This window comes from Orycteropus afer, unplaced genomic scaffold (genome assembly GCF_000298275.1).
Source record: "Orycteropus afer afer isolate SDZICR_OR568_19922 unplaced genomic scaffold, OryAfe1.0 scaffold00207, whole genome shotgun sequence".
Lineage (NCBI taxonomy): Eukaryota > Metazoa > Chordata > Mammalia > Tubulidentata > Orycteropodidae > Orycteropus > Orycteropus afer.
In genome coordinates this window covers 3,181,574-3,197,938 of record NW_006921794.1, presented here as the reverse complement: position 1 = coordinate 3,197,938, position 16,365 = coordinate 3,181,574, and the positions used below count along the sequence as shown (strand labels likewise).

Here is a 16,365-nt window from a genome sequence, read left to right as displayed (position 1 = left end):
CCAACCTTCCTTCCGAGGAGTGGCTGGTGGGTTTGAACTGCCAGCCTTCTGGTGAGCAGTCAAGTGCTTTAGCCACTATGCTACCAGAGCTCCTAGGCAGGATGATATAATTAGAAATTCACCATTTTCCAAATACAAACTAAGTAACTGATGCTAGCAAAGATTACCATGAATAAAAGTCACTAGAAGCAGGATATATGTGTACATTAGAGATTTCTAAGTAATTACAAAGGGAAAAGACACTTTACACTTTCAATAGAGAGATTTTTGTGGTCATCACCTTAACTAAATGCTCACTCACTAAGAGTGGTATAATCTGATATTATGTATCTTCTGATAAGATGCAACATGAATATAACTTCACCTATAAAGAATTCTTGCTCAAAATGTGTAACCAGAATGGAATTGAACACTCAGATATAACTTTGAAAATTGTTGTTGTTAGATGCTATTGAGTCGGCTCCAACTCATGATGGCCCTATGTACCACAGAATGAAACTCTGCCCAGTCAAGCATCATCCTCACAGTCCTTGCTTTGCTTGAGCCCACTGTTGCAGCCACTGTTGTCAATCCAACTCATCGAGGGTCTTCCTCTTCTTCGCTGACCTTCTACTTTACCAAGCATGATATCCTTCTCCGAGGAATGGTCCCTTTTGGCAATACTACCAGAGCAGGTAAGACGAAGTCTGGCCATTTCTTGCTTCCAAGGAGCATTCCTTGCACTTGCTGCACTTCTTCCAGGGCAGATTTGTTCATTCTTCTGGCAGTCCATGGAATTTCCAATAGCATCAACTCTTCTTCAGTCTTCCTTCTTCATTGTCCAGCTTTCACATGCATATGAAGTGGTTGAAAATACCCTGGCTTGGTAATTTAAATAATTGGATTGGGTTAGGTGCACCTTAGTCTTCAAAGTAACATCTTTCCTCTTTAAAACTTTAAAGAGGTCTTTTGCAGCAGATTTTCCAAGTACAATATGATGTCTGATTTCTTGACTGTTTCTTCCATGGGTGTTGATTATAAATCCAAGTAAAAAGAAATCACTGACAACTTCAATCTTTTCTCCATTTATCATAATGTTGCTTATTGGTCCAGTTGTGAGGATTTCATTTTCTTTATGCTGAGGTGTAATCCATACTGAAGGCTATAGTCTTTGATCTTCATCAGTAAGTGCTTCAAGTCTTCTTCATTTTCAGCAAGCAAGGTTGTATCATCTGCATATTGCAGGTTGTTAATGAGTCTTCCTCCAATCCTGATGCTGTGTTCTTCTTCACATAGTCCAGCTTCTCGAATTATTTGCTCACCATATAGATTGAACAAGTATGGTCAAAGAATACAACCCTGACATACACTTTTCCTGAATTTAAGCCATGCAGTATCCCCTTGTTTTGTTTGAACGACAGCCTCTTGGTCTATGTACAGGTTCCTCATGAGCACAATTAAGTATTTTAGAATTCCCATTCTTCACAAATACTAATCATAATTTGTTAGGAACCACCCAGTGAAATGCCTTTGCATAGTCAGTAATACACAGGTAAACATCTTTCTGGTATTCTTTGCATTCAGCAAAGATCCATTTGACATCAGCAATGATATCCCTTGTTCCTCATCCTCTTCTGAATCCAGCTTGCATTTCTGGAAGTTCCTTGTCAATATACTGTTGCAACCCTTTTTGAATAATCTTCGGCAAAATATCACTTATGTGTGATATTAATGATACTGATCAATAACTTCCACATTCTGTTGGATCCTCTTTACATGGGATAAAAGAACAAGTTAAATAACACCATGAGGAAACAATCAAACAAATCCAGCTGCAGGATATTCTATAAGACTGAACACTTAAAAAAATAAATGTCATAAACATATAAAGTTGGGAGACTGTTCCAGACTTAAAGAGACTAATTGCATTGTGTGAAACATGATTGGATCCTAGTTTTAAAAAATAGCTAGAGAAATATGACTGGAGAACTTATAAAATGACTTAATATTAGACAATATTACAGGATTATTGTTGATTTTCACAGATAATGATATTATGCTTATACTCCATTAGAGAATGTCCTTATTCTTAGAAGATAAATGTTGAAGAATATCTACTATGTCCTTCATTAAAGAAATGTACATACAACGTATAGGAATCAAGCAAAGAGCCTTGGTGGCACAATGGATAAGCTCTTGGCTGATAACTGAATGGTTGGCAATTCAGACCCACTTGCTGGCTCAAAAGGCAACCTGCTTCCCTAGGAAAGCCTATGGGGCATTTCTACTCCGTCACATGGAATCGTATGAGTTGAAAATCAACTTGATGGCACTTAACAACAAGCTTTCATTGTACTATTCTTTCTCCATGTTTAAAGAAAAGCAATGAAAAATAGGGATGATGGTTGTATTTTTACAAGACATATAAACTCCACACAGGTATTAAATCATTGATCTCAGTGATATAATGTTATCTATGGAATTCATTCTTTTTTGAGATAAACTTAGGCAACAATAGGAAAGTTCTATGGATTGGTTTTTGGAAAGAAGCGACTTCTATTTAAAAAAAAAACAAATATCACAGTCATGGATAGAAGTGGCAACTTTACATGAAGGAGAGTTAAGGATTTGCACTTAAGATTGCAAAGTTTAATCTGTAACCATGAAAATAACAGATTTTCCTAGAAGCTTCTCTACATAGCACCTGTTTACATGGATGAGTTTTCAATGCCTCTTGGTGAGGTTACCTCATCTGGTTGAGGAAGGACAATAACAGACATTGTTCCTGTGTGAATACGTTGCATCCTTGATGACAGGCCAACCTCAGGAATTCGTTGAACTCGGTGAATCCCACCTTCATACTTCAAATGCTTGTAAACATTGTTACCAGAAATTCGGGCAGCTGCATGATGTAGTCCACCTAGGAATTTTGAAAAATCCAAACCTAATAAATTGAAAGGGATTGTGATCCTACATGCAATTAATCTAAGATCTGAAAGTAAATATGGAGCCTGAGATGAGAATATAAAGTAGATACAAAACTGACTATTCTTCCTATGTGCATGTATTAATATATAAAAGGAAATATGCAAATATTATTTATGGTCATCTCTGGGTAACAGAATGACAGATTTTTTAAAATATGTTTTTGTTTCTAATTTTTTAAATAATAAATACATTTTACTGTTATAATAAGGAAAAAAAAACTCTATTAGGAAAAAAAATAGTAATACCGGGACCTTATCTACATTGAACTATCCCGTATAGCCTTAGGATAATATGGTGCCATGTATAAGAGAATGCTCAATAACATAATAATTTGAAAATGCTGAATAATGCTCTAGATGCTCCTAAGTTCTCAATAATCTAATGAAATTCAGCTCTTGCTTGTCTGTAGCATAAGAAGATTATTATACAAAACAATGTTAAAACTCAGGCTAGCCTGTTCTTATTGAATGTGTTTTTTCCTCCATTCTTTTATTCTAAAATTAATATACAGATACAGAAACATGAATCAAATTAACGGTTTAATGACCACTCAGGTCAAGAAAAAGAACTTTGCCAGTCACCCCAGAAGCCCTCCCATATGTCCCATGCAGTCACAACCTCCTCCCTTCCCTAAGTTTAAACATTATGACTTCCAAAGTGATCACTTCTGTTACTATAATCATATTACCTAAAAGTGCATCCCTAGGCACTATAGTTCTGTCTTGTCTGTTTAAGAATATTGAATATTTTTTATTCTCTCAATCTATAAGTTCATCATTTGTCTGTTTAATTTTCTACAAATTATCTGTTGAAGAGCTTGAGCTTTTTGACCTGAAGAATTTCCCACAGTTCAGATTTTGCTTACTGCATACTCTTGGGGCAATTCCACCTGTTCCTCTATCCTCTGTATTTGCTGCAATTTGGCAGCTGGATTCAGAGACTGGATCAGAGTCCATCCAGCTTGAGCCCCAAGGCAGTATTACAAGAGGCATGCGATGTCTGGTTACTCTCTTTTTACGTTCTTGACAGTCTTTGCTGCATCACTGGGGGTTGTGAAACGGTGAGTCTAATTCTGCCATTTCTTTCTCATTTATTAGTTCAAATATATTTACAAAGAGACACTTTCCCTTATTTACTCTTTGATTATTGAGTCCCAGGATGGTGCATGGTTAAGTACTCAACTACTAGCCAAAAAGTTGGTGGTTCAAGCCCACCTAGAGGTGCCTCAGGAAACAGGACAGCAATCTGTTTCAAAAGGTCACAGCCTTGAAAACCCTATGGAACAGTTCTACTCTGAACATGTGGGGTTACTACAAGTCAAAATCAACTCAACAGCAGTAACAACAAAAATAATAGTTACATGGGAGAGGCAGGCTAGATACCTGACCCTGTCCCTTTACTGGTTTTTCCAACATATCATTACATTTTACAATATAATGAATTGAGGTTCTTTTAATCCTCTGAAGATGATCAATTATTTTTCAAAATATCATTATGAACTCAAGGATTTAACATGTCTGGTGTGTTTTATCAACCATAATAATTACTGCTCAGCTTGTCCCATCTTCGCACAATAGGAGCCTTTTCAAGCTAGCTCCTACCTTGATCTTTTGGCATGCCCTAGGGAGCTCTAGGAGCTCTGGTGGTGTAGTGCCTAAGGCATTTGACTGCTAACCAGAAGGCTGGTGATTCAAACCCACCAGCCACTCCTCAGAAGAAAAATTGGGCAATCTACTTCCATAGAGATACCACCTCAAAAACCCAAGGAGGGGTCACTATGAGTTAGAAATGACTCGACAGCATTGATGTTTGAGGTTAGCTGTCTTCCTTGCTATCGTATAACAAGATATCCCAGGATTATCTTGAACACTTTTTGCCCCAGACCTATAATTGGCCATTTCTTCAAGAAGTCCTGGTTCCTTTAAGAAAGAAATTGTATTTCAAGACCACAATCTGGACACTAAGGATGTTCATTGCTACTGGGTTGGTCATAGCTTCTGGGTCTTTTCAGTGGACAGAACTAGGAAATACCTTATGAATTCATAATGATGTTGGGAGATATTCTCCATGGGTCCATTGTGCTTGTACACATCTTGCAACTGACTGCTCTTTGTTTTAGACCATCTTTCTAAGGGCATTTATATAGCAAACAACTTTGGCAGGCAGAGATAATGTCTCCCTCCAGAGCAGTTTGCTTATAGCTTACAAGAAAAATACACTATTTCTCTATAGAACAGAAGGAGCTCTGGTAGTCCCATGGTTTCAGCACTCAGCTCCTAACCAAACATTTGGTGGTTCAAACCTACTAGCTGCTCCATGAGAATAAGATGTGGCAGTCTGCTTCTGAAAGGTTCACAGCTTTGGAAACCTATGGGGCAGGTCTACTCTGTCTTGTAAGGTTTCTATGAGTCAGAATTGACTCAAGGGCAATGTATTTTTGTTCTAGGTCCAGAGAAAAGGGCAGTTTGCTAACTGCTCATGAAAAAATACAAGAGTTTCCTAAGCTTACATACCCTAAAGAAGTGAGAGCCATGACAAGAACAGATATAGGCACACCCATGTTCATTGCAGCACTATTTACAATAGCCAAAAGATGGAAACAACCTAGATGTCCATCAACTGAGAAATGAATAACCAAACTATGGTAAATACACACAATGGAATACTATGCAATGCTAAATAATGTAGAATCTGCAAAACAATGCACAACGTGGATAAACTTGGAGGACATTATGCTAAGTAAAATAAGTCAATCACAAAAGGACAAATATTGTGTTAGTCCGTTATTGTAAAAGTTAAGGAAAGGTTTATCTATAGAAGAAAATTTTCTTTGTTGATTACCAGGGGTGGGAGGGGAGGGAAGGGAATGCTGTTAGATAGACAGAGATAAGTATTGATTTGGGTGAAGAGAAGGGCAATGTACCAAATGTGTGTGACCAATACACATCTGGGATGAGGAAGACATAGAGAGGTACATGGGAGGTACAGACAACAAATATGAACCCTTTTGCACATATAGTACAGCGTTGTCAATGAAGGCAAACATGGGTATAGGGATGAATAGATGGGTGGACAGGCTGAACTATTAGGTATGTCTATGAAATGGGGAATGTATCCAAGAACATATATAGGGTTGGCAGACAATGGTCCTATAAGTTTATGTGAATGATCAGACTTCCCGGGTGTATAGCAGAGCTGACAAGGGGCAAGGTTGTGGTTACTGCTTGGTCACAGCCAGCTACCTAGAGGGACCGAGTAGTTGAACCTGTGGGCTTGGGACCATAGTTGCAGGGGACATCAAGCTCAATTGCCATAACATACTATACAAATATTGTTCCACCTCCTACTTTGGTGAGTAGCGACTGGGATCTTAAAAGCTACCAAGCTGCCATCTAGATGCAACGATGGGTCTCTCCTCGTCCAGAGCAAAGAAGAATGAAGAAAACCAAAATTCATGGAAACAATTATTCCTAGCAACTGGTACACCCTCCGATCTGCAGCCTATATGACTATGAGACCAGAAAAACTAGATGGTGCCCAGCTACCACTGTCATCCACTTGGAAGGGGATCTATGTGGGAGATCCTTGATAGAGAAGGAGAACAATGTGGAACACAACTCAAAATCACTTGGAGGAAAAAAAGGGGGGACCAGGTTTGCTGGTCTGATAGAGCCTGATGGAACCACTGAGACTATGGCCCCTAGCTGCCCTTCAGGTCTGGAATTGAACCCACACCTGTGGTTTCCAACCAAACAAAAGACAGGTATATGAGTTGAACATTTTCCTCAAGTAGATACACTCCTTGGAGAGAACAATCAGTGGAGAAAGAAGGGCTGCTTATGCACAGGGACACAGCTCGGGGGCAGGAGTCCATGGAGGGATGGACACTGGGAAGAGGTAACTGTGAGGAGGAGGTGGGAGGGGAGCTGTTGCATTGTGGTAAACTGTGGTCAATGTCATGAGACAAAGTGTATGTGAAGTGCTGTATGGAAAGTGAATTTGCTCTGTAAATCTTCACCCAAATCACAATTCAAAAAAAAGAAAAAGAGTTTCCTAAACTTCATGTATCTCTCCTATGATGCAACCCAACATGTATGCAGATATCATCTGCCTTCTTCCCATCACCCCGTGTGACTTGGTGCTCAGATTCAGCATAAAAATGCACAACTAAGAAGGGCACAGGGAAGGAGGGTCAGTCACAGGGAAGGGAGGGGAGGAGAGTGGGCTAGGGTTGGGGATGGTGATCAGGGAGTGAAACCAAATGTACACAAGTTGTTTAACGTAAAACAAATTCTGCTCTGTAAATTTGCACCCAAAGCACAATTGGGAAAAAAAAAAAAAAAAGCTGTTTCCCTGGTTACAGATACTGCTGTGATAGACTGTTGTTCTTCACCTCTGACCTATGGAACTGTGGTAGGCTTACTTGGTTAGACTGTGAGTGGGATGAAATCTCAGATCCTTCACAGTTCTTGACAACTGGTAACTTTTACTTTAAATTTAGCATGCCAGAGCTTTTATTTACCCCCCTATTACATTTTTTCCCCCACATCAAGAACTCCAGTTCTCAAGGACATACCATATTATACACACAACTGGTTCAGAATAACCATACTAGTTTTACTACCAAATACAACTAGTAAAAATGTTAAAATTTGTTTTCGTCTGCTCTTCCCATTCTCCCCCATTTTCCAAATGGCTACACTATTTCTATGTTGTCAGAATATACAGTTCTTATGTACTGTACATCTTCCTCATACCCTAAATTAGTCCTGGTTCTAGAATTAACCATATACTTAATGTGCATACTACTCCTCATGTTGATCCTCTCTAGTCATTTTAGTTGTCTGAAACTTGTCTAGTAGAGTCTTCAGAAAGGGCTCATGGGAAGAGTATTCCCTCAATTCTTGTATACTGGTAACAGTTTGTGCCCTTTGTAGTTAAGGTCAGTTTTGCTGATTATAAAATCTTTAACTCAAACTTTCTTTCCTTGAGTGAATTCCATTTCCTTCTGGCTCAAAATGCTGCTATCAAAAAGTCTGATGAAAGCTCAACTTTCTTTTCCTTATGTTGTTGTTGTTGTTGTTATGTGCCCTCGAGTCGGACCCGACTCATAGCGACCCCTCCCTGGGTTTCCGAGGCAGTATCACTATGGAAGTAGATTGCCCCATCTTCCTTCCGAGGAGTGGCTGGTGGGTTTGAACCGCCAGCCTTCTGGTTAGCAGTCAAGTGCCTTAGGCACTAGATCTCTGGTAGCCTATATGTTTTCCTTATAAGTCACCTAATTTCTTTTCTATATGCCCAGAGGATTTTTCATTTTTTTTAAGTCAAGTAGTTTTAGTAGAATATGTCTTAATGCTGGTCACTCTAGCTGGTTATTTCAGATGTGCTCTTTAAACATGTGGTTTGATGGGGTTTTTTTTTTTTTCCTTTTTAATTTCAGAAGAGTTTTCTTGAAATATAAACCAAAACCAAACCCACTGCCATCAAGTTGATTGTGACTCATAGCAATGCTATAAGACAGATCTGCCCCATAAGGTTTCCGAGGCTATAAATCTCTACAGAAGCAGACTGCTTCAGCTTTCTCCTGGAGAGGGGCTGGTGGGTTCAAACCGCTGACCCTTTGGTTAGCAGCCATATGCTTTACCCCCCGAGCTCCTTTAAATATATGTGTTAGTGTATTTGCAGCAGGCAGACTCCAAGATGTCCCCCAATGATTGCTGCCACCTGGTATTCACACCCTTGTGTTGTTCACTTTCACACTGTAGCAGGGTTGGTGTGTATGATCAACAGCATATGGCAGAGGTAACAGTACGTTAACTTCCAAGACGAGGTAATGAAAAACCATAGTATGTGCCTTGGGTGCTGCCTTTCTCTCTGGGCATCACTCCCTCTGGGTAGAATATGCTGCATACCATAAGTCCATATGGAGAGGTCCACTGACCTCTAACAACCACAGGAGCAAACTGAGAAGTAAGATTTTCAGACTCAGTTAAATGTTGAGATGGTTGAAGCCCTGGCCCACAGAGTCACTGCAATCTCATGAGGAACCTTGTGCCAAGAACCACATATACAGCTACCCCCACGTTCTTGACCCTTGGAAATTGTGTAATTAAAAGCATCTGTTGCTTTAAAACTGCTAACTTTTGAGAGTAACTTGTTACCTAGCAATAGATAACTAATAAAGTATCTGTTCTATTTTAAAATCACATATTCATTCTTCTTTGCCTATCTCAGTATTTGTCATTTCCTCTTAACTCATTTTTCTCTTTCTTCATTTCTTTCTGATTAAAAACAATCTTCTTTTTACTTCTGTTTACTGCTCATATGTTCCTTTAATTTATTTGTCATTTCTGAAATGATATTTTTATTTCTAAGTATTTCCTGGGTCTGTGACTTCATTTCTAAATATGTCTAATCCTGATTAATAAAGTTCTTTTACACCCTGTATCATTTTCTTAATGTCATTTAACTTTTTTGATACAGTAGGTTTGACTTTTTCGTCTGTTTTATGGACACATTTTTTTCTGGTGTGCTTTTATTGTCTGCAGGAATGTTATTCTGCTCTTAATTCTCATTTTTCTTATAAATTTTTGTTTGGAATTTGACCCTTATGGTAGTTGTTATTATGTGTCAATTTCACTAGCATACGTCCCAGCTGTTTGGCCAAAAGTTACTATTATGGAGCAGTTATATGTGATTAAGTCAGTTGGCCTTAGGCAGAACAGATTACCTTCCATTATGTAAGAGAATGTAATCACATTCTCTTACATAATGGAAGAGAGCCCTCGGTAGTTTGGAACAGCTAAGGAAGACCAGGAAGCAAGCCATGGAAAGTTTGGAACAACTAAGGGAGACCAGGAAGCAAGCCTGCAGTGGTTTGGAACAGCTAAGAGGAACCAGGAAGCAAGCCAGCAGGATTTGGAACAGCTAAGGGAGACGAACTTGTCTGTCAGTTTCTCGTACGGTGGTGGCTTGGTGTTGCTGTAAGGTTGGAGGCTATGCCACTGGTGTTTCAAATGCCAGCAGGGTTGCCCATGCTGGACAGGTTTCAGCAGAGCTTCTAGAATAAGACAGACTTAGAAGAAGGAAGAGACTGTCCACTTCTCAGAGAACTGGCCAGTGAAAACCTTATGAATAGTAGTGAAACAGTCTGATATGTTACTGGAAAACTTTGTGAATAGCCCTAAAACACGATATAGTGCCGGAAGATGAGCCCTCCAGGTCAGAGGGTGCTCAACATATGAATGGGGAAGAGCTGCCTCCTCAGAGTAGAGCTGACCTTAATGATATAGATGGAGTAAAGCTTTTGGGACCTCCATTTGCTGATGTGGTATGACTCAAAACGAGCAGAAACTGCTGAAAACATCCATTTATAATCAGAACATGGAATATAGGAAATATGAATCCAGAAAAATTGTTGTCAAAAATGAAATGGAACACATAAAGATCAATATCCTAGGCATCAATGAGCTGAAATGGACTGGTTTTGGCCATTTTGAATCAGACAACCATATACTCTACTACAATGGGAATGACAAACTGAAGAGGAATGGAGTGGCATTCATCATCACAAAGAATGTTTCAAGATCTATACTGAAGTACAATGCTGTCAGTGATAGGATAATATCCATACACCTACAAGGAAGACCAGTTAATACTACTATTATTCAAATTTACGTACCAACCACCAAAGCCAAAGATGAGGAAGTTAAAGATTTTTACCAACTTCTGCAGTGTGAAATTTACTGAACATGCAATCATGATGTGTTAATTATCACTGCTGATTGGAATGCAAAGTTGGAAATGAAGAATCACCAGTAGTTGGAAACTATGAACTTGATAATAGAAATGGTACTGGAGACCACATGACAGAATTTTGCAAGACCAATGACTTATTCATTGCCAACAACACAAACAGTGGCTATACATGTGGACTTTGCCAGATGGAGTACACAGGAATCAGACTGACTACATCTCTTATAAGAGGTGATGGAGAAGCTCAATACCTTCAGGCAAAACAAGACCAGGAGCTGACTGTGGAATAGACCATCTTGCTCATATGCAAGTTCAAGTGGAAGGTAAAAACAATTTTTAAAAGTCCACAACAGCCAAAATATGACTGAATCTAGAAATGCAAGCTGGATTCAGAAGAGGAGGTGGATATCACTGCTAATGTCAGATGGATCTTGGCTCAAAGCTAAAAATACCAGAAAGATGTTTACTTGTGTTTCATTGACTACGCCAAAGCATTCGATTGTGTGGATCATAACAAACTATGGATAACATTGAAAAGAATGGGAGTTCCAGAACATTTAACAGGGAAACTGTACATAGACCATGAGGCTGTCTTTTGAAGAGAACAAGGGGATACTGCATGGTTTAAAATCAAGTAGGGAGTGCATCAGGGTTGTATCCTTTCACCATACCTATTCAATCTCTATGCTGAGCAAATAATCCGAGAAGCTGGACTATATGAAGAACGTGGCATCAGAATTGGAGGAAGGCTCATTAACAACCTGCAATATGCAGACAACACAACTTTGCTTGCTGAAAGTACGGATGACTTAAAGCACTTACTGATGAAGATTAAAGACTACCGTTTGCAGTATGGATTACACCTCAATATAAAGAAAACAAAAATCCTCACAACTGGACCAATAAGCAGCATCACGATAAACGGAGAAAAGACTGAAGATGTCAGAGATTTCATGTTACTTAGTTCTACAATCAACACCAATGGAAGCAGCAGTCAAGACATCAGACAAAGCTCAATACCACATTGGGCAAATCTGTTGCAAAAGACCTCTTTCAAGTGCTGAAGAGCAAAGATATCTCCTTGAAGACTAAGCTGCATCTAACCCAAACCATGGTATTTTCAATCACCTCATATGCATTTGGGAGCTGGATAATAAATAAAGAAGACCGAAGATGAGTTGATGCTTTTGAGTTGTGGTGTTGGTGAAGAATACTCAAAAGTACGATGGACTGCTAAAAGAACTACCAAATCTGTCCTGGAAGAAACACAGCCAGAATGCTCCTTGGAAGCAAGAATGGCCAGATTTCACCTCACCTACTTTGGTCATGTTGTCAGAGGGCCCATTCCCTGGAGAAGGGTATCATGCTTGGTAAAGTAGAGGATCAATGGAAAAGGGGAAGGCCCTCACCAAGATGTGTTGACAAAGTGGCTGCAATGATGGGCACAGGTATAGCCAAGGATCATTATGCTGGCATAGGACCGGGCAGTGTTTCATCCTATTGTACACAGGGTCACTATGAGTCAGAGACAACTTGATGGCACCTAACAACAACAACAACAATGCAATCTAATGTAATATAATCAATCAATCATATTGGTAGATCCTAAAACGAATCACTTCTGAGTTATAAAAAGACCAGAACAGACACAGACACACACAGTAGAAAAGACAGACATTTGAGGACCTGTCTACAAGAAAACGAACACAAGGATCACCAGATGATGTTGTTTATCTTACAAGGGATAAAAGGAGAAACAAGCAAAGAAGGAACCTGATTACCACCAAGAAAAAAAGAGTTTGGAACAGAACACATCCTCTGGACTCAGGTGTCCCTGTGCTGAGAAACTAGACCCAGGAAAAACTAGACCACATGGAGATCTTCAAGGAACACCAGGCCCACAGATGCTGAAAAGAGACAAAGACCTTTTCATAGGACCAACAGAGAGAGAAAGCCTTCCCCTAGAGCTGGTGCCCTGAATTTGAACTTCTAGCCTCCTAAACTATGACAGAATAAGTCTGTCTGTTAAAGCCATTCATGTGAAATATTTCTGTTACAGTAGCAATAGACAACAAAGGCATAATTTGTACCAGGAGTAGGGTGCTGCTCTAACAGATACCTAAAATATAAAAGCAGTTTTGAAATTGGATAATAAGTAGAGGCTGGAATAATTTTAAGATGCCTAATAGTAATCTGTAGTGATACTGCCTCAGAAACCCAAGGAGGGGTCACTATGAGTCCGGTCTGACTCAACGGTACATAACAACAACAACAATAGTAAAAGGTTGGGCAATCTACTTCCATAGTGATACTGCCTCGGAAACCCAAGGAGGGGTCACTATGAGTCCGGTCTGACTCAACGGTACATAACAACAACAACAATAGTAAAAGGTTGGGCAATCTACTTCCATAGTGATACTGCCTCGGAAACCCAAGGAGGGGTCACTATGAGTTAGGTCCAACTTGACAGCAGTGGGGGTATGATAATAAAAGGAATATAGCAGATAGTGTTTTACTGCTATTCGTAAGGTTTTCAATGGCCAATTACTTCAGAAGTAGATGACCCCATCCTTCTTCATCTGTCTTAGTCTGGAAGCTCTGCTAAAATCTGTCCACTGTGGGTAACCCTATTGGTATCTGAAATATTAGTGGCATAGCTTCTGGCTTCACAACAACACACACTCCACCACAGTCTGACCAACTGACAGACATGGAGATAGAAATTACACCAAAAATTGCATGATAGAATTTTGCAAGAGTAACATGCACAATGCAAATACCTTTTTTCAACAACATAAATGCTGCATGTACACATGGAATATACAGGAATCAAAATGACTACAAAGAGGTGATGGAAAAGCTCAACACCATCAGTCAAAATAAGGCCAGGAGCTGACGGTGGAACAGACCATCAAAGGGTCATATCTAAGTTCAAGGTGAAGATGAAGATAATTAAGTCCACGAGAGCCAAAATATGACCTTGATTATATCCCACCTGAATTTAGAGACCATCTGAAGAACAGATTTGATGCACTGAACGTCAGTAACTGAAGACCAGATGAGTTGTGGGATGACATCAAGGACATCAAACATGAAGAAAGCAAAAGATCATTAAAAAGACAGGAAAGGAAGAAAAGACCACAATGGATATCAAAAGAGACCATGAAACTTGCTCTTGAACATAAAGTAGCTAAAGTGAATCAAAGAAATGAAGAAATAAAAGAGTGAGAAGAAGATTTCAAAGGGCAGCTGGAGAAGACAAAACATTATAGTGAAATGTATAAATACCCAGAGTTAGAAAACCAAAATGGATGACATGCTCAGCATTTCTCAAGCTGAAAGAACTGAAGAAAAACATCAAATCTCAAATTGCAACTTTGAAGGATTCTATGTGCAAAATACTGAATGATAACAGGAAGCATCAAAAGAAAATGGAATACACAGAGTCACTGTGCCAAAGAGAACTGGTCCATGTTCAGTCATTTCAGGAGGTAAAATGATCAAGAACTAATGGTATCAAAGGAAGACATCCAACCAAACTTCACTGAAGAAACTGGTGAAAATTAAGGCTCCAGGAATTGATGAAATACCTATTGAGATGTTTCAACAAATGGATGCAACGCTGGAGGCGCTTACTCGTTTATGCCAAGAAATGTGGAAAACAGGTACCTGGCCAATCGACTGGAAAAGATCCATATTTGTGCCAAAAAGGTGATCCAACAGAATGTGAAAATTACAGAAAAATATCATTAACGTTACATGAAAGTAAAATTTTGCTGAAGATAATTCAAAGATGGCTGTAGCAGTATACTGGCAGAGAACTTCAAGTTGGGTTTAGAAAAAGATGTAGAACAAGGGATGTCATTGCTGGTGTCAGATGGACTTGGCTGAAAGCAAAGTATACCAGAATGGTGTTTTATTAACTATGCAAATGCTTTTGACTGTTTGGATCATAGGAAATTATGGATAACATTGAGGACAATGGGCATTCCAGAACCCTTTATTGTGCTCATGAGAAACGTGCATAGAACAAGAGGCTGTCATATGAACAGAAAAAGGGGATCTTCATGGTTTAAAATCAGGAATGGTGTGTGTCAGCATTGTATCCTTTCATCATACTTGTTCAATCTGTATGCTAAGCAACTAATCTGAGAAGCTGGACTATATGAAGAAGAACGCGGCATCAGGATTGGAGGAAGACTCATTAACAACCTGTGATATGCAGATGACACAATCTTCCTTGCTGATAGTGAAGATGGCTTGAAGCACCTACTGATGAAGATCAAAGACTCCATATTTCAGTCTGGATTACTGAAAACAAAAATCAGCACAACTGGACCAATAAGCAACATCACGATCAATGGAGAAAAGATGAAGTTGTCAGGGGTTTCGTTTTACCTGGATTGACTGTGGAATCAATCCCATGGAATCAATAGTCAAGAAATCAGACGTCGTATTGGACCAGGAAAATCTGCTGCAAAAGACTTCTTTAAAGTTTTAAAAAACAAAGATGTTACTCTGGGAGGAGGTACGAGGGGAGGAGCCCGAGCTGCCACCACCACCACCGTTGCTACTGCCAAGGGGAGAAGAGCACGTCCGCAACTTGAGCCAAGAAAGTGAAGATAGCCACCAAATCATGCCCCGAATGCGACCAACAGGGGAGTTCCGGCAAGATGGCGGACTAGGCCGAAGGACTGCACAGACCCTCTTCAACAAAGAAAAGGGAAACCAATTAACGCAGACACAGAAGATAATCTTGGACCCCTGAGCCCTGAAGGGAAGGATACAGAAGTGGACTAAACCCCAACTAGCAAAAGAATTTGCATGAAAATACCAAAAAAAAGGAGACATACGGAGCTGCGGTCTGACAGCAAACTGAGCGACCCTGACAGTATAGGCGGCTTGGAGATTCCCGACTGGTGGTAGGACCTGAGAATTAACCTAAAAATCACCCTGATAGCCAGGGACTGCACGGATTGTGCACGGTGGCTGGGGAACAAACAGAGAAAGTAAAGAGAAAGGTGGGCTGAGTTGTGGACTTTTGCCGGTCCCAAGGACACCGCCATTTTGTAGGTTTAAAAAGCGGCTTAACTATTTTGGATATTTAAAGAGACAGCACTCTCGCATATTCCTGTGGTGGCAGGACTTAAGAATTAACCTAAATATCACCCTGCTAGCCAGGGACTGCACCAAGGACTATGCACGTGGCTAGGGAACAAACGGAGAAAGTGAAGAGAAAGGTGGGCTGAGTTGTGGATTTTTGCCGGTCCCGAGGGCACCGCCATTTTGTAGGTTTAAAAAGCGGCTTAACTATTTTGGATATTTAAAGAGACAGCACTCTCACAGATTCCTGTGGTGGTAGAATTTAAGAATTAACCTAAAAATCACCCTGCTAGCCAGGGACTGCACCAAGGACTGTGCATGTGGCTAGGGAACAAATGGAGAAAGTGAAGAGAAAGGTGGGCTGAGTTGTGGACTTTTGCCGGTCCTCAGGACGCTGCCATTTTGTAGGTTTAAAAAGTGGCTTGACTATCTTGGATATTCAAAGAGACAGCGCTCTCGCAAATTTCTGGGGCTTAAGAACACAGTCTGCTTTCCAGCAACCCCAAGGACACTCGGGGCCTGCAAGACTGAAAAGCAACG

General features: G+C 39.9%; 1 protein-coding gene across 1 annotated transcript in view; it reads right to left on the bottom strand.

The window, feature by feature from the left end:
- The window catches only part of MTRF1 (mitochondrial translation release factor 1), a 72,348-nt gene that overhangs the window by 35,484 nt on the left and 20,499 nt on the right, over positions 1–16,365 (bottom strand). The window contains exon 6 of the mRNA XM_007948180.2: positions 2,727–2,899. Coding sequence (XP_007946371.1) covers positions 2,727–2,899 — 173 coding nt within the window. The remainder of the gene's footprint in view (positions 1–2,726; positions 2,900–16,365) is intronic.